Source organism: Toxoplasma gondii, chromosome VIII (assembly GCF_000006565.2).
Source record: "Toxoplasma gondii ME49 chromosome VIII, whole genome shotgun sequence".
Taxonomy (NCBI): Eukaryota; Apicomplexa; class Conoidasida; order Eucoccidiorida; family Sarcocystidae; genus Toxoplasma; species Toxoplasma gondii.
Genome location: NC_031476.1, coordinates 1,456,402 through 1,473,834, shown reverse-complemented (window position 1 = coordinate 1,473,834; position 17,433 = coordinate 1,456,402). Strand labels below are relative to the sequence as shown.

General features: G+C 55.6%; 1 protein-coding gene across 1 annotated transcript; it reads left to right on the top strand.

The window, feature by feature from the left end:
* Window positions 1-563: 563 nt before the first annotated feature.
* TGME49_231480 (GCN1, putative) lies at window positions 564-17,348 on the top strand (the record flags this gene model as incomplete). Its single annotated transcript, XM_018780299.1, has 15 exons — window positions 564-1,637; window positions 2,132-2,322; window positions 2,692-2,917; window positions 3,569-4,207; window positions 4,684-7,350; window positions 7,842-9,461; window positions 9,928-11,082; window positions 11,615-12,131; window positions 12,705-13,318; window positions 13,578-13,993; window positions 14,399-14,639; window positions 14,892-15,128; window positions 15,504-15,682; window positions 16,057-16,291; window positions 16,753-17,348. The coding sequence occupies 15 exons, from the start codon at window positions 564-566 to the stop codon at window positions 16,990-16,992; spliced, it is 10,251 nt and encodes a 3,416-aa protein (XP_018636843.1). The 3' UTR covers window positions 16,993-17,348.
* Between the last annotated feature and the right edge of the window lie 85 nt (window positions 17,349-17,433).

Sequence of the window (17,433 nt, the reverse complement as noted above, 5' to 3'; positions counted from 1 at the left end):
GCAGCACAAGATCAGGACGCATGCGTGGGATCGTTTACGACAACTGTTTATGAGTGTTAGGTCACACGTTATTGGCCGCAGCCGACGGAAAACGCTGTCCTAGCATGCGAAAAAAACTGTCCACTTTGATACGCGCTCGTGTGTACGTACGTTTGCCCGTTGGCAGGCTACCTGCAGTTCGTCGCCACTTTTGTTTTATTGTAGTCTGTTCTCAAGGACTGTCTAACCGAACACGATTCTTGTGTTGCTGTTCGCTGTCATTGTTGTGGCTCACTACTTGGCTCGCCCCTCAGCCACGTTCTTCCTGGACTCGAGCGAGGCCTCTTGCCGTTCTGGTACCCCTTTCTTCATTCGCGCAACAAATGCGAGTCAGCGTCTCATCCGACTGCGCCTAGAACCAGCCCCTACGAAATCTCAGAAGAAGCCAATCGCCCCCCTGAGCGGTGGCCACCTGTGTGTCGATTTTTCCGCCGGTCTCGTCTCTGCCGTAGTGGCTTTGAGAGTTACCGAGCAGTTCAATCATTTCGACCCCTCTGACGTGGCGGATTACTGGCGCTTCCACAATGAGTGCAGGCTGTGGGTCCGAGGAGGCTCATAACGGGGCTGGTCCTCCGGCGGACACTCCGCTTGCAGCAGAAGACTCCGTCTCGCTGAGTGATGCGCTGCAATCCTCGTCCCTCGCAGCTCGGGGTGGCAGTTATCTGGATGAACTGGCTAACTCCTTAGATGTCGTCCTTTCAATTCTCCAGTCGAGATCTGCCGAAGGCGATTCTGAGGGGGGGCTGCCAGTCATTCGAGATCCCTCCATTATCAACCTCCTAACCAGTGCGGTACTCATGAACGTCGCCACCACCCCTGATATCACCAAGGCCGCCTCTTCTCAGCTTCAGCAAGTCCTGTCTGTTGTGCGCACTGCTTTAGTGACCGAAGCGCATGTCGCAGCAGGCTCGCCAGTGACAGATTCAGGCAACGCTTTGCCCGTGCTGACGTCCTTCTGTCAGGCGGCGCAGCAGGCTTTCAAGCGCGTGAGGACTGCCCCTGCTGCTGTCGCAGAAGCTGCTGTTGCGCGATTCCTGGGTGTGCTTTGCGAGGTTGTTCACAACCTGAGTGAAGCCGATGCGAAGGTTATCTGCGAACATCCGCCCTGCAGTGCCGTTTTTGGTAACTCGCTGGTCTTGTTGAGTCGCACATTGGCACCTGCTGCAAAGCAGGCCTCAACAGTGGCGAGTGGAATGAAAACGGAAACTGACATCCTTACGGTACTTGAACGACAGCTCTGGCAACCTGTGGAGGGAGGCCTCGGTGTTCCTCTTCTCCGAGGAAGCGCGGTTCGCCTTCTTGAGAGACTTTGCCACCTTTCACCATCGATTCGAGAGCTGCTTCTCCAGCATGTCACCAAAGGCCTTTCGTCGCCTCTCTCGGAAGGCGACTTCGGCCCGTACATTTCCGTTTACATTTTGGGTCGGTATCTGCGGCAGATACTGCTGAGCAGCGGGACATTTCGATGCAGAGGCAACAAAGGAGGAGACTCCCCCGGCTCGCACACTGCGTTAGACGACGAGAAGAAGAAACTTCTTGCCGCTAAGAAGGCGACTGCCCTAGAAATGAGAAACGCTCTTCTTAAAGTGTACATTCAGGTAACCGTCAAATGCATCAACGTCGCTGACAGACACATCTGTCCTGTTTTTATGCTACGACAAAGTGTGGCGGTGTCACGGTAGCCCGGGAGATTCAAGCTTTGACCAACAAAGCCGCAGCGCCGACAAGTCTGAACAACAAGGAAGTTTTGTTTGGGACGAACACTGTCGGAACCGCTAAGCTTTGACGTGAGAGGTATCTCTATCGGTCCACGTACCCTTTTTTATGTTGCTTAAACCTGGATATCTGAGTTATTTCTTTACTGCGTTTGTGTGCTGGACGTGTATGCGTGTCTTTCTGCTGTCGTTCATTAGCAGCTCATGCATGCCGGTTTGTCCAGCTGTCTCGCCTCGACAAGGGTCGTGAGGATTATTTCCGCGACGAAGTAAACATTTCTCTGCCACATGCTTGTAGCGACAGAGTCGCCGTCGGATATCGATGGTTTTAACGGCCACTGCTTGTGCCTTCAACGCGCTTGCTGCTTGCTCTTCAGGCGGTGGTGGAGGCCCGACAACCTGTTGGCGGTGTTCTCTGCGCATCTTTTCGACCTCTCCTTTCTCTCGTTCAAGAAGGCGATTGGTCGCTTGTTTTGCCGCCGCTGAAGCGCGGCCTGAAGCGCTCTCCGAACGCTGCACTGGCGGCAGCTGTTTGCCTTGTTTCGTCTTCCTCGGTAGAGTGTAGCGGGTACTCAAGAAAATATCTGAGAAGCAGATAGGGTGACGAGGATCTCTAACGTTGGCCCTACACTGGTGCTTTCCTCTTCTTCGGTCGCTGTCGTCGGATGCCTTCGGAGATAACTGCAAAAGATAACTCATCTGTAATAGAGGCTATGAGTGCTTATCGTATAGGACGAGCCACACTTGAACACAGGATCGCATGCACGGAAACAACTGATCCTCTCTCTAGGCCACTTCACACAGTGGAACAGAGCTGGTATGCAAAAAAGTTCTTGATCACTGGGAAGGACCCGATCCCGCTGAGAGGGCGAGTTTCTCCCGACGCGGTCATACGTTTCAGCTCCGTCCCTTTATGTCTGTCCTGCGATTTTTTCAGTTGTTTTATTCCTCTACTCGACGAAGGTCTATTGGATATCTTGAAGAGCAGCAGCGTGGCAGCGGCCGAGATGTCCCGGCTCCAGGCGACCCTCCAGCTGATAGGTTTGCTGGCGCAGCGGTGCAGCGACACCGCTGTGCTCTGCCAGGTCATCGTCAAGCGTTTGTACGATCCACTGAAGAAAGGCAGTTTGACAAAGGCAGGCGAAAGGCTTGCTTTTCTTGGGGTGAGTGAAATAGACATCTCAGGCCTCCCCAGGGAGAAGGGTAGGCATCCGGCGAAGACAGAAAAGCCTGGCCTGCTTTTCGTGGTACTAAGCATGCAGAATTTTTTACTAGTCGACACGCATGCTGCCGTGTGTGCTTCTTCGTTTCTCCGCTCCAAATAAAGCCTTCCCGGTGAAGCATTTCGCGTCTCATGCATTGTGCCGGCAATCCGCAGTTTCGGCGACAGGAAAATTTCGAGGGAAACCACGAAACGCGGAACATGAGAATCGGTGAATGAACGAAGCAGACAGAGAGCGAGTGTAGTGACAGAGGAAGGCGAAGAACACAAGAGCGCAGACGAAGAATCAAGACACGGGAGATATGGTTGAGTAGATTGCCCCTCGTCGGTTTTTGCACAGAGATGACGGGAGGAGAGAAAACAGGAAAGGACTTCCTTCAATTAAAAATGTGTATGCAGGAAACTCCAGTGATACAAGCTGACACTCGAATTATATATTTCAAAACTATACTGTCAAAAACCACCTCAGATAAACAAGGAAGCACGTGAAAGCCGTGGCGGTTTCCAGGTGGGGAGCTTATCAACACCCCTAGACAAATTGGGGTTTTGTATGTTGCGGAATTTCCTTCCCGATATGTGCATGTGCGTCCAGGCCCTCTCGGAGTGTCTTTTGTCGTCTCACCTGCGGCGCCGTTTTCCGGCAGAGGAGCAGGAAGAGTGGTTTTCCGACTTTGCGTCGGAGAAGTCTTTCTTCCTCTTGTCTTTGCAGAACGAAGTGAACGAAGAAGTGAAGGCTTCCGTGTGCCGCGTCGTGGGTCTCCTCCTTGCGGTGTCTCTTTCCCTGGTCTCCGACCCCTCCGACGCCGCTCTCAAGCCGTTCGTCTCCGCCCTGGCTAAGCTTCTTGCTCTTCCAGGAACCGGCGGCTCTGAAAAGGCCGGAAAGTCTACGCAGACATCGCCCCGTCTCGCCTCAGCTGCTCTTGAGGCCCTGTCCATCGCCGCAGCCAGCCAGCGGTCTCGTGTGGCTTGCCTGGGGATCCTCAGAGAAGCAGCTGTACCGACAGCCGCCATTCTGCCGCTCGCGACGACGAAGGCGGGTTTGCGGCCAGAGTGTCTGCAGGCGTGGGTCCTCGTTTCGCTCCTTGAGGAACTACGAACGAATGAAGAAGGCTCAGGAGGCGTGATGGGCGCCGGAAGCGAGAAGGAAATTGCCTGCCTCGTACCGAAAAGTGCAGCTCAGTTGGTCGTCGAAGACGACTCGTTCCTCAACAATTTTGCTGCCATAGAGAGGGTGAGATACCTGGAAACGATACGATGAATGAGCAATTAACGCATGCAGAACAGTGCAAGCAGAACAGCTTGCTGTTCTGATTTGCTGGGGTTGAATATTGCAACGGTTTGGTGGTCGATGTTTTTGTCAAGAGAGAATACGTTTTAGCTGCATCTAGAGAGAAAAAGCTCCCCTGTAGGGAGTGCCGTCTTTTCTGTCCAGTGGTTTTTGTTCCGCGTCTCAAAGATTTCCGAGGAGCCAGGAAAGAACGAGTAGGCCTCTTGCAACTCTCTGTCTCTCCTTGTAGTTCCAGGGGTTTATGCATGCCTACCGGGGATTCTCGTTCGCGATGTTTTCGCCTTGTCACACATACGTTAATATTTATTGCACGCTGTATCTGTGTTCCTCTGTCTCGTGTTCTCCGTGAGACTTACCCTCAGACCTCGTTCGAGACTCGAGTGGACCATGCTGTGTGTTTTTTTCTCCTTTCTTTTCAGGCGCAAGCCGCCGAGGAGCTGCGCTCTCAGCTCCGGTTTGTGACCCTGCTGTGTGCCCGGCGACCCCTTGTTCTCTCCACGGTGTCTTACGGTTTTCCGCGTCAAGACTCTGGAGTGTGTGGTCTCCTTGGAGGCGTCACGTCCCTATCTCTCGGTTTCCTTGATCTCTCCGACCGCTCCAACTTCCCGTTTCCTCCGCTTCCCGTCTGCGCCTCTGGGCCTGAGAAGGCGATTTCTAGCTCCCCGAGCACATCCGTCACCGGCTTCCACTTTGGGCTCGTTCGCCTCCTCATGACCGCGTTTCAGCGCCGGTTCCACGGGCAGTGCCCCTCGAAGGGGGCTTCCGGTTCTGAGGAAGAGGCAGCCGGCGGGTCTCGTGTCGCTCCTTCTTCCGAGTCTTCGGTGTTCGCCGCGTCCTTATCTTTCTTCCTCTCCCGCTTCCAAGAAGCGACTCGGTCTGTCCCTGAACTAGTCGACCTGCTGCTCCTCGCCTTCTACTTTCAACTCGCACGTTTTTCTGCCGCCCCTGCCGCCGCTGCTCCGGCTTCAACAGGCCAAGCGACTGTTTCCAAAGCCCAGGGGGTCCAGCTCCGGAAACGCTTGGCAGCGCATACCGCCTCTCAGGGGTCTGCAGGAGGGGGAGGCGCCTCAGGTGCCCAGGCTGCTGTACTCTGTGCAGGCACACCGCCCTGTCCGTCGGCCCTCCGCGCCACACTAGGCTTTCTGCTCACTCTTCGGTACCCCCGAGCGTCTACGCAGTCTTCCGGTGCCTCTCGATCGTCGAAGGGTGGCAGCAGCATCGCGCCGTCACCCCAGTTCAACGCGCTGCTTCTTCTGTGTCTGATGCACCCGCTTCTCCAGTCTGGGGCACAGTCTCCTGGCCACCTGATTCGTGCGTTCTTCTCGCGTATGCAGGCCCTCTGTGGAGTCTCCGAATGCGCGGGGTCGAATGGGGACAAGAAGGCCGGTGAAGGGGAAATCAAGAAGAAGCCCGCTGCCCTTGTTGCGTGGGACGGCCTTCTGGCTCTTCTGCCTTTGGCGGCGCAGGCCCCAGCCGCCGTGGAAGCCACGGGAGGCTTCAGAGCGGCTCTGTTTTGTCTGTTGCAGGGCATCCGCGGGTTGCTTCTCGCCGGGAAGGCCGTGGGAGAGAAGAAGCGACGCGCGACATCGCCAGGAGCCCAAGGCGCGAAGGCTGGCAAAGGCACGGCGGATGCCCACTCGCCGAACCCGTTTGCAGCTCCAGCGCTGCTGCGAGGCCTCGAGCCAGCCGCTAAGACTGCATGCAGCCAGCTCGCGTTGTTACTGGGAGCTGCAGAAATGATCGCCTTCTCCCCCCAAGACGTCGCGCTCTACTTTGCGCGCGACGACCAACTCTACCGGGAAGAAGGGACCTACCAGGCGCAAGAAGTCGAGGCGAAAAACGTGAAGAAGAACAAGTTCCAGAGCGCCTTGTACGGCGACTTGGCTGACGAGCTCCGCCAGGGCTCCAAACCGGCGTCCGGGGTGCCGAGCTCCCGGGCCGGCGCGGGCCACCGGAAAGATCCGCGAGGCCAACGGCCTGGCCAGGGCGCTGGAAGCAACTCGGGGAGCGCGAACCAGACGAAAACGGAGTTGGAGGCGGAGGAACTGGCTCTTCAGCAGGCGCAGCGTCGCCGCATGCGTGCGAGCGTCGACCGCACGACTTACTCGCTTCAGTGCCTAGGCCTCTTGGGCGAGAGCATGCCGGCAGCCATCGAGCCGCTCTTCTCAGTCCACGACGAGAGCGCTCGGAAGTCCGCGGAGGCGGCTGTGGGTCTTCAAGAAGGCGACCAGGAAGCCCTGGGGCTCCCGCATGCAGTCACGCAGCTCCAAGTGACTTTCCAGGACCTCCTGCGCAGTCCCCTCGTGAGTTTGGAGGCGCTGAAGGCACTCCGGCGCATCGTCGGCGGGGGCCTGGTGCCGCAACACATTGTTTTGAAGCGGGGTGCTCTTCCGGATGCGCTCTGTCGCGTGGCGCGAAATCTCCCTCTGGAGGCGGCGGACGTTGAGCTGCTGGCTACTATCCACCCTGAAGCCGTTCTCTCACCCGCGGCGGCTGCGCTGATTCTCCCGGTCGTCTCGGCGATCCTACAGAACGCCCAGAGCTCCGGCCTCCCGGCTTCGCAGCAAGCGATGGAGCTGCTGCGGCAGCAACTCCAGCTGCGCGCGCCGCTGCATGCACGCGAAGTCCTCGCGTGCCTGTCCGCCTCGCTACGCGCCCACCCATCCCTTGTCAGTACGGCCGCGTCTGCTCTCCAGGACTTCTGCGCCTACCTCCTCGCGGGGAAGGACAAGAAAGACAAGGAAGGGAAGGAAGGGAAGGAAGAGAATGATGGTGAACACGCGCTGCTCCTCACGCTCTTGAACGTCGCCGTAGCGGACGAGCCGGCAGTGCGGCGCGCCGTCGTCGAGGCGCTTCAGGCGGCTCCGAAAGAGTTTTTGAAGAAACATCTCGAGTGCATCGGCTACTTGCTCGTCCTCCAGCAAGATTTCAAGGAAGGCGAGGACGACGAAGAGAGCCGGCGAACCCACGCCAAGGCGAGCAAACTCCTCAAGACCGTCTGGAGCCCCAATGAAGTGGTTGACCAGCAGAGGCTGAAGGATGTCGGAGTCCTTCTCCGTACTCCGTACAAAGGCTTTCAACTCCTGGTGAGCATCCAGCGGAACTTGGAAGGGAAACGCGAGAAAGAGACGCGGACAAGGAATGTGTTTGTGAGTGTGAAGTGACAGTCCAGAGTCGAGAAGTCGGGACTGGGGGATACTTAGGACTGCTGGGGCACCACGGAGTTCTTTACTTTTGAGGGAGAAGAACGCGGATTCGCAGTGGAAATTCTACGTTTTTCTTTCGCAACCTGTTTGCGAAGATCCGTCATGTGCTTCTTCCTGTCTTGTTTCATCGGCATTCTTGTCTTACTCTTCAAGTCCCCCTTGACGAAAGGAAGTGCCTCCGACCCTGAAGTTGTCTCTCGTTACGGCTCTTCTGTCAAAGCAACTGCCATCTGCGCGTTTTGTCCCATACAACAGGTGGGGCGTCCGTACACATGCGCACTCTTTTTGCGTGTGTAATTTTCATCGTTTTCGGTGCACTCTGTGTTTGTATTCGGCTTCCCGTTTTTTTTGTTTTGGCACTATGTGTGCAGGCAGCGAAGGCCTTCGCGTCTTTGGTGGCGGATTTGGGAGGCGCGAGCCAGCTGGATGTGGTAATGTCGATCCTTCCGCAGTTGTTCTCCTGGTACCGCTTGGAGTCGTATCCGGAGGGGGCGGAGAGGGCTGCGGCGCGGCGCGAGGCGCGTCGCCTGGCGCAGGCGAAAGCGTCCGAGAAAGACGACATTGGATTTTCCTTGAGAGGTGGCGCGAAGGCCGTTATTGCCTACCAGAAGAAAGACGCAGAGGACCCGTTTTTCTCCGCATCCGGCGCCGGTCGGAAGGGGCAGCGCGGCGCGACTTCGCCGCAGGCGAGCGAAGAGAAGAGCCCAGCTGCGGTCCAGAGTGAGTCGTCGACTGCGGCGCCTTCGCCGCGTGCCGAGGTCGGAGAAGAAGAGGCGCAGGAGTCGCTGAGCATGAAGTTGGGAGTAGCCCAGGCGCTGCAGTGTGTGGCTGAGAAGCATCTGCTCGTATGGGAGGAAGCTGTGCAGGAGGTACTGCGGTTCCTGCTCACGACTGCGTTGACTGCGCGCGAAGCGGTTGAAGACGAGGGCCTCCAGCAGGCGCTGCTGGCTGTCGGCGTGGCCACCATTCAGCACTGCGGGACGGATAACGAAGACGACGGCGGCCGGGCGCTCAGGCAGGACCTGTTCCATGTGATTGAGCGCGCGGCGAAGAAAGGCGCGACGCGTCCGGGCGAGGCTGCCGCGGGAGCTAAGGGCGAAGAGAAGGCGCGGAACGCGAGGACCGGCGACGTGCAGTCGGTGCTGAACGTCGCGTGCTCCGTCTTCTTCGGCGCGATCGCCGAGAATCTGGACGGCTCCGACCCGACGGTGAAGAAGATCATCAAGGAGTTGGTTGCATGCATTGTGGACCCGCGCTCGACGTCCCCTGACGTCCAACGCACCGTCTCGCGCGCGCTCTCGCCCCTCATTCGGCTCTGCGCCTCAGGCGCTAGCCCTGCGGCCGGCGAGGTGTCGGAAAACCAGGCGTTCTGTCTCGCGCTCCTCTCCCAAATGCTCGAAAGCGCCCTGACTGGCGACGACATCGTGGTCCGGCGCGGCGGCGCGCGCGCCCTTGGTGGCATCGTGAAGGGCCTGGGGATTTTGACCCTCAAGACTCAACATGTCATGGATACTCTCAAGGAGGCGCTCGAGAGCAAGGACGGTGTGCGCCGCCAGGGCGCGCTGCTGTGCATCGAGGCACTCTCGGACGCGCTCGGCCGACTCTTTGAACCGTACACACTGAACACCCTTTCGCTTCTCCTGACCAGCTTCTCGGACACCGCCTTCCCCGTCCGCCTCGCCGCCCAGCAAGCCGCCAGACAAATCATGGCCCAGCTGAGTGGGCATGGTGTGAAGCTTGTCCTCCCCACGCTGATTGAGAAGCTGAACGACCCGCAGTGGAGAACCAAAGTTGGAAGCATCGAACTCCTCGCCGCCATGACCCACTGTGCGCCGCGGCAGCTTGCCTCCTGTCTACCCCAGGTCGTCCCTCTGCTCAGCGAAGTCATGTCCGACACCTGCTTCCCGAAGGTCCGAGAAAGCGCCCGCGACGCTCTCTTCGCCATCGCCGAGGTCATCTCAAACCCGGAAATAAAGCAGCTCGCTCCCCAGGTGAGGTCGACAGCAAGGCCTACGCGCCAATCTGAGGTGGAGAGGGAGAAGGGAAGAGCGAGGAGAGAAATGGGGGAGAAGCGCGAAATTCGGGAGAGCAGCTGCAAAGAAGGGAGACATAGAGAGAGACGACGCGGCGACTATGTGGGAGGCAACACCGGGAAAAGCAGCACAGAGACGAAGGAGCCCATCCAGGGAGGTGGAAACGGAACACGGTGGGACTCGCGAAGGCAAAGGAGAAGCTGAATCACGGATCTGGGACAAAGGCGAACTAAGCACTAGGCTCCGTTCGCTCTGAATCTGCCACTATTTCTGTCTGCATTCTCTCACCCCCACGAAGTCCGTGACGCTCTCCAATCCTTTTTCCGCTTCTTCCCCTCTCCCCCCTCCCCGCTCCCCTCCCCCCCCACTCCCCCTGCGCCCCTTCGCATCCCCACCACATTGTCTGTTTTTTCGTTGTCTGCAGCTGATTGAGACGTTGGTGGACCCGACGACGGAGAACACGAAGCGGATGTTGGAGGTTCTTTTGACGACATCGTTCCGGAACTCGGTGGACGCGCCGTCTCTCGCGCTGGTGTGTCCGATCGCGATCCGTGGGTTGCGGGAGCGTGGGTCGGAGACGAAGCACAAGGCGGCGAACATCGTCGGCTCGATGGTGTGTCTGGCGACGGAGCCTAAGGACTTCTTGCCGTACCTTCCCCAGATCCTCGTGCATCTGCAAACGACGCTGGTGGACCCGATTCCGCATGTGCGGGCGGCGGCGGCTCGCGCGTTCGGGACGATCGCGAAGGGCGTCGGCGAGGAGCACCTAAGCGACGTTCTCTCGTGGCTCTTCCGGACCCTGAAGACGTCGGAGAGCTCCGTGGAACGCAGCGGCGCCGCGTTTGGCTTGTCCGAGGTTCTCGTTGCCCTCGGCCCGGACCGTCTCAAGGCTTTCCTTCCGGACATTCTGGCGAACGCCACTGACCAGCAGGCCCCTCCAGACGTCCGCGAGGGGTACCTTGGCTTGTTTGTCTACCTGCCCACGGCATTCCGCGAGCGTTTCCAGGACTACGTGCCCGAGGTACTTCCAGTCCTTCTCGGCGGCCTCGCCGACAACGCAGAGCCCGTGCGCGAAGTCTCTCTCCGCGCATGCGACGTCTGCGTCCAGCAATACGCCCAGACACACACGGCGCTGCTTCTGCGGCCCCTCGAGGACGGTCTCTTCAGCCCCGACTGGCGCATTCGCCAGAGCTCCGTCACCCTCATCGGCACACTGCTCGACCGCCTGCTGCGGGGTTGCGCGGAGGGCGTCGCGGCCGAGGACGTGATGCAGACGGAAATCTTGAGCCTGGAGCGTCGCGCCTTCATCCTCAGCTCGCTGTACATCATCCGATCCGACGAGGCCGCTGCAGTCCGCCAGACCGCCGTCCAGGTCTGGAAGAGCCTCGTCTCCAACAGCCCGAGGACGCTGAAGGAACTCTTGCCGATCCTCACCAAGCGCCTCATCAGCAACCTCGCGGCTTCCTCCGCTGTCTACGGCGGAGAAGAAAAACAAAGAGTCGCCGCCAGATGCATCGGCAGTCTCGCCCACAAACTCGGAGACGCCGTCCTCCCGCAACTCTTGCCTTGTCTGCAAGAGGTAAGACCCCCCAAAAGATGCTTCTGTTTACAGCTTCAGCCGCTAAATTTAGGAGCACAATGCTATATTCGCTCCTATGTGTTCACACTGACACAACAACTTTGGTGTGCAAATGCTCGAATTGCGCGAGAGGGCCGACGTAGCTGTGTTTTTGGGCTCGAAAGGAATCGACAGTTGAGGGACTTCTTGGTTTCGTGGAGGGAAGCGTGGAGAATTGGTTTAGGATTTTGTGGCGTGGATTTCATTGGATCCAGTTCAAGTTCCTGGTAATTAAACAAAGCTTCTGTCTAAGGTTCCCTTTGGTGCAGTGCAGTCTCCGTTCACGTCAAGCCTTGTTTCAAAGTTCGGATTCGTGTCTTTTTTCTTTATTTCAAAGGTCACTTGCCGTCTGTCTGCGTATCGTGGGTACCGCTCCTTCCATTCCGAAGTCTTCTGCGTAGAGTCTTCATTTCAAGAGGTTTTGCATGTGAATGTTTCCCTGGTCTCCGGGAGAATCTTGCTCTCTGGTTGATTCCGTGTCTCTGCGTTGCAGTCCCTCAAAAGCCCAGATGCGTCGACGCGCCGGGGTGTGTGCATCGGTCTCGCCGAGGTGGTTTCCTCTGCTCCGCGCTCCACTCTCTCCGAGCATCTTCGCGTCCTCCTGCAAATCGTCCACTCTGCGCTCGCAGATACCGACGTTTCTGTTCAGAACGCTGCGAGCCGCGCAGCGGGCTGTCTCATCGACAGCTTGGGGAATGACGCGTCTGACCGCATTCTTCCGCCGATGCTGTCGCAGCTCGTCGAGCCACCTGTGTATACAACCGAGCAAGCTGAGCGGACTTTTACGGTGCTGCGCGAGGCGCAGCTGCAGGGCTTCGAACTGCTGCTGCAGCAGCAAACGCAGGCGGTCCTGCCTCGGCTTCTCAACCTCGTTGGAGACGACAACGGACCGCTGGACGCTTCCAAGCTGCGTCTTCTCGGATCCTGTGCCACGGTGCAACCGCTGGACAGACTGCAGCGAAACCTCAAGAGAATCTTCCACTTGCTCCTAGAAGCCTGCTGCCAAACAGGTCCATGCAGACGAGACGCGAAGCGACGGGCAGACGGAAAAAACACAAAACTAATGATGGCGCCAACGAACACACACGATCATGACTTCTACATACGCATACCTAGATCCACACATATATATATATATATATATATAAATACGGTTACATGCTTTGTAATATATATATATATATATATATATTGTGTACATCGATATCACTATATTTCTCCAGCCTGAACCCTTCATGAGTGTGGAATATTGCCAGGAATTGGTCTTCTGTAGCATCCTTTCTCCTTTTTGCTTTCTTTCGTTATCGTGCGTGCACGTTTTTGCGCGGTACTGGGCTTTGTCTTCCCCCCCCTATTTGATGCTCAGCTGATGTTCTCGTTTGTTCTGTCGTTTCCACATCTCTCGTATTTCGTTCGCTGCCCCTCTGTCTTTGGCTTGTGTCTCTCTTCCGTTCCCCCACAGATACCAGCAAATCCGAATAAGCGCCGAAACAACTGGTCTCAAGTCGTTATGTGGGTGCCTCGAATTTGCTTCCCTGCATACACTTTAAAGTGACTGCCCTTGATTTATTCTTTCTCCTCAGGTTTGCCGGATGGCGCCGACACGACGCTGCTGTGGACAGAGGCTTCCGCGGCTTCGCTTCGGTTGATCAAGCGTTTGGACGCCGACGGCATCTCTACGTTGCTTTCCATCGTGGAAGACGAATTGAGAGCCGTCTGTCCCATCATTGAATTGACCGCGCACGGGCGGCAGCAGCTGCTGACGAAGAGTGCGGCCGTTGCAGCGAGAGCAGCTCAGAGCTTACATGGTCACCGCGCTGGAAAGGGGAAGAAGAGCGACGAGGAGGAAACGGAGACCGAACTCAACGGCGGCGCTCGAGTGGGCCCTGGAGCTCCTCTTTCACCCTCTGCGTTTGTGAATCTTAAGGAGCTGCGAGCCTATCCTGGGTTCTTAAAGAGTGTGGAGTCAGATGCCCTTAACTGCAGGCGACGCCGCGCCGCATGCGAAGTCATTCTGCTTGTGCTCTGGTCGAGAGGCGTCAACGCGATGTTGCCTTTCCTGGAACAAATTCTTCAGCTGGTGCTGCCTCTGGCCCTGACGGACCCATCAGAAGAAGTTCTGGTCGCCGGTGGCGCTTGCCTGGCAGCCATCAACGCACAGATCAAGAGAGAAGATCTAATTGGATTCATTCCGCAGGTACGTTCCTCGAAAAGGAAAATGAACTCCAGCCTGCAGTATCGCATCCGCGTGTTTTTCATACTTCGGTAAAAACGTCTGCGAATGCAACGTCCCCTCGACCGATTTATGTACACCTGCACACCACGGCGCGTAGGGCTGTCGGGGTCGGGCGCCCACGGATGTCGGCGTGTGACCAGCACATGCGCCTCTTCTCTTCCCCCGAACTGAAGCTTTCGCGAAGGTCGATTTCCGCCGGCTGCTTGTGTGTTCCTCTCAGATCCACGGATCGGTGCTGCGGTTCTTGGCGGACCCGGTTACTGGGAAGCCTGTGGGAAGTGAGGTTTTGACTTTGCCAGGTCTAGCGATTTCGAAGAAGGAGCCAGCGGCATTTGCCTTCTCGCCGTCGCCGCTGCCTCCGGACTTCCCGGCGTTCAGTCCCTCGCTGTTGGCTGGAGCACCGCCTTCGCCCTGCCCGTCTGCATTTGATACCCTCGCTGTAGTCTACCAGCAAGGCCTGATGTATGGCAGTGCCACAATTCGCGAGGCCTCCTCACGCGCGCTGCAACAACTCGTGCTGCACGCGAGCTCCTCGGCAGTCGAGCCGATGGCGGTCAAGCTGGCCGGGCCGCTGATTCGCACAGTTGGAGACAAATTCAGCGGACAAGTCAAGGCGGCAATTCTGCTTGCCATCAAGTGAGAGACGTCACGGAAAAGCCCTCCTGTGGAACCCAAGTGAAACGTTTAGACAGGAGTATCTGTTTATCCATTTCTAAGCGGATGTGTGTGCATGCGTCCCGATGTGTCCTTGTGTCTTTATATAAATATATACATATATGAATCTAAATGTGTATGACAAATAACACGGAAATGTGTATACATGTATGCATATTTGTACAGTTAAATCTACATCTGTACGTGCGTGTGTGCATGTTCGAAGGGATTTGGTGGTCGGTGAGCGCGTGCGTGGGCAGGAGCGTCTTTGGGTTTTGCCGTATGCTTTGTAGAACCTCGAACTTGCAAAAGCACGCGTGTCTGCATACAGGGAACGCCGTCTTCGGCTGTACACATGTGCGGATCTTTTCTTCTCTTTTTCTGCAGGGCGCTCCTCTTGAAGGCTGGGCCAAGTGTGAAGCCTCTTCTCCCTCAGCTTCAGACTACGCTCCTGAAATGCGTTGTCGACCCCCACCCCATTGTGCGCACTCTCGGCTGCCGCATTATCGGCACTGTTACGTCTTTGCACGTCAGCGCGAGAGTTGAGGGCCTTCTCGGCGACATCGTTGGCTTGACTCAAAACGCTGCGGCGACTGGCGCAGGGGCTCTTCAAGTTTCTCTCCTACAGGTAATGTCTTGTTCCTTTAGCGAGAATGCGTCTTCGTTTCTCGAGATTCAGGAGCAAACTGTGGAATTCAAAAGATCTTTCGCGTACTGTATGTATGAAACGTCCCTGCGCTGCCATTCAAAAACTCGGTGTCTGTGTGCATGCCCAAATACTGCTCTGTATGTGTACGGCGATGCTGAGTTACAGCAGAGTCATGTCACTGAGGGTTTACATATACGTATCGGTTACGCTGTGCCCCGGGATTTCGTGCAGGCTGCAACAAATGTGCTTCGAAGCCTGAATGGACAGTGTTCAGCCTCGACGTACGAGAAAGTGCTCGACGCAGCGTGGGAAGGCGTGAGGAGTCGGCAAGAAGAAGAAGCGAGAATTGCTGCTGGACAGGCCATCTCCGTTCTTCTTCTCAAACACGCGAGTCGCGAAACCGCTCTCGAATTCTTGCAGGATCAAGTCCTTGAAAGCGGCAACCAATTCGAGGCCGACAGCCGTCTGGTAAGGAACTTCAAGCGAGATATTCATATATATGTATATATATATATATGTTTGCGTGCGTAAATATGTGCATTCACGCTTGTATCTGGTCCACAGGCTATTTGTCTATTTTCTTACTAGTGTGTGCCTTTGCAAGTTTCCGTGTGTAAGGCAATGTACAACAAGAAGGCGGTGTTTTGAGAGGAAGGAATCGAAGACACCGAGCACGCTGTTCGACGCGAAGGCATGGCCTCCCCACCAAAAAGAGACGTCCGTTTTGAATAAATCTGCGTAGACGTGTACGTTTATGCACTCTCTATATATGGACGCTGTTGAATTGCACGTCTGCAGTATTGTGTACATACGTCGTGCATATCTGTTGCGTTTTCCTGGCAGGCCGCGTGTCTCGTTTTAACTCCGGTTCTCCGCAGTGGAGCAGACGGATGGAATCTCCTGAAAGGTTCAGACATTGAAAACGATATCTTCCTTCTTATCGGCAACCTCCTGGAAGACCAAGCAAGTGTCGTCCAACGTGCGGCTCTCGAGGTCTTCAAAGTTGCAGCAGCTTGCAGCAGGTAAATTATGTATATACATATATAATTATAAGTGTGCATGAGTCTAAATGTGCAGGTGGCATTTCCTTGTATATGTCCATATAAGTTGGGAATTTTGGAAGAAGCATTGCCCGTAGTGAATAACGATGAGATTCGGTTCGCTTGAAGTAATCGGGGACGCTTCGAGTCCTTCTCCCTATTACAAAGCAACAGTTAGCTGCGACAGCACGTTTCTCGTCGCTTCGTCTCCTTGAGTTCGTTTTCTCCCCCTCCTTGATGTGACATATGTATATATATATATATATCTTGGCACATGACAGTCAGTATCCGTTTGCGTCTTTAGCTGTCAGACGTCTGTGCCGTCTCTGGGCGCGTATTTTTCCTGTTCTTATTAGGCATGACTTAGCGGTGGCGCGGCACAACTTCAAGCTTCTGCCAAGCGTGAAAACAGCGCTGGCAGCTGCAGGATTGACCAATACAGGGGCGCTGATTGCGGGGCTGCGAGGTGTGCGAAGCCTGGCGAAGCACTCAGCCTCGTTGCTGGTTGATAAAAACGAGCGATATCTTTTGGATACATGCGATCTGGCGTCTTTGTATCTCTTCCATCAGTCTCCGGTTGTCAAGCTCCAGGTGAGAGTTATGCCAGTGTATCTACTTCTAGACTGACAGTCATGATGTGCTATGTTCAAGCTAGGAACTGGATAGAGAGACATCCCTTGGTTAGAATCAGAGATCGAGTGTCGCTTCGATCGCGGGAACACCCAGATTTACGTGTTTGTGTTTTATAGCTTTCAGACATCACATATTAGCCACCAGTACAGACGGTCCCTTCGCACACTATATGCAGTTCATCCACATCCCGGAAATTGGATAAAAGGACGTTTCTTTGCTGACTGTAGACTCTGAGCGTCCATGAATTGACCTTGAGGAGTGTACTCTTCTCCTGTGAGACCTAGCCATATCCACGGGAACTTGGATCAATACATAAAAACGAATTCGTTTTCTTTGTGTTGTCCCCGTGCCTTCATTGTCCAAATCTGTTGTTACTTTTCGTGTCAGTCTTTCATGCCGTCTTTTTTCGTACAACTCAGGCCGAGTCAGTGTTCCGCTATGCTCTTCGCGTTTCGGGAGAAGAGGGCCACGACGAAGCTGCCATTATGGACGCTCTCCAGCAGCTGCAGTCATGGGGATTCGATCCCCGTAGACTGCAGCAAGTATCTGAGTATGCTAAGCGTGTATTGACTCGCACCGTGCAGTCAAACAGTCAGCTGTCTGATACTGATGCAGAAGACGACGACAACAAGGACGACCTGAATGACTTCGAGTGGTAGGGAATTCGAGTTGCCTGGTTTCTTCATGTAGGCATTTGAGGGTTCATATCTTCCGTTATCTGTGTGTAGCTAAAGTTTTGAGTGTTTGATTTGGACAAAATGCAGTTCGCTTGTGATGGCCAGAAACGAAATGTTCTGTTTGGCCTTCTGCGGACGATGCCCTAGCTCGGAAGCTGTATCTTTCTTTTTATCTCTACATATATATACGCTTTTGAGTGTATGGATGTGTGTGCGTCTACACATATAAATGCATGTTTAGGCGGCTACATATATATTTATATATGATTATACATTTACCTGGTGAACAGCCAACTAACAACAACCACACGATATTGATGGCCACGCTTGCCTGCTTGCTCCTCTCACCAAGAGTGTTCAACACCACCGACACGCAGTCGGTGTCATATGAAGGCTGCGTCTTCTCTGCTGGAGAGCCTGAAG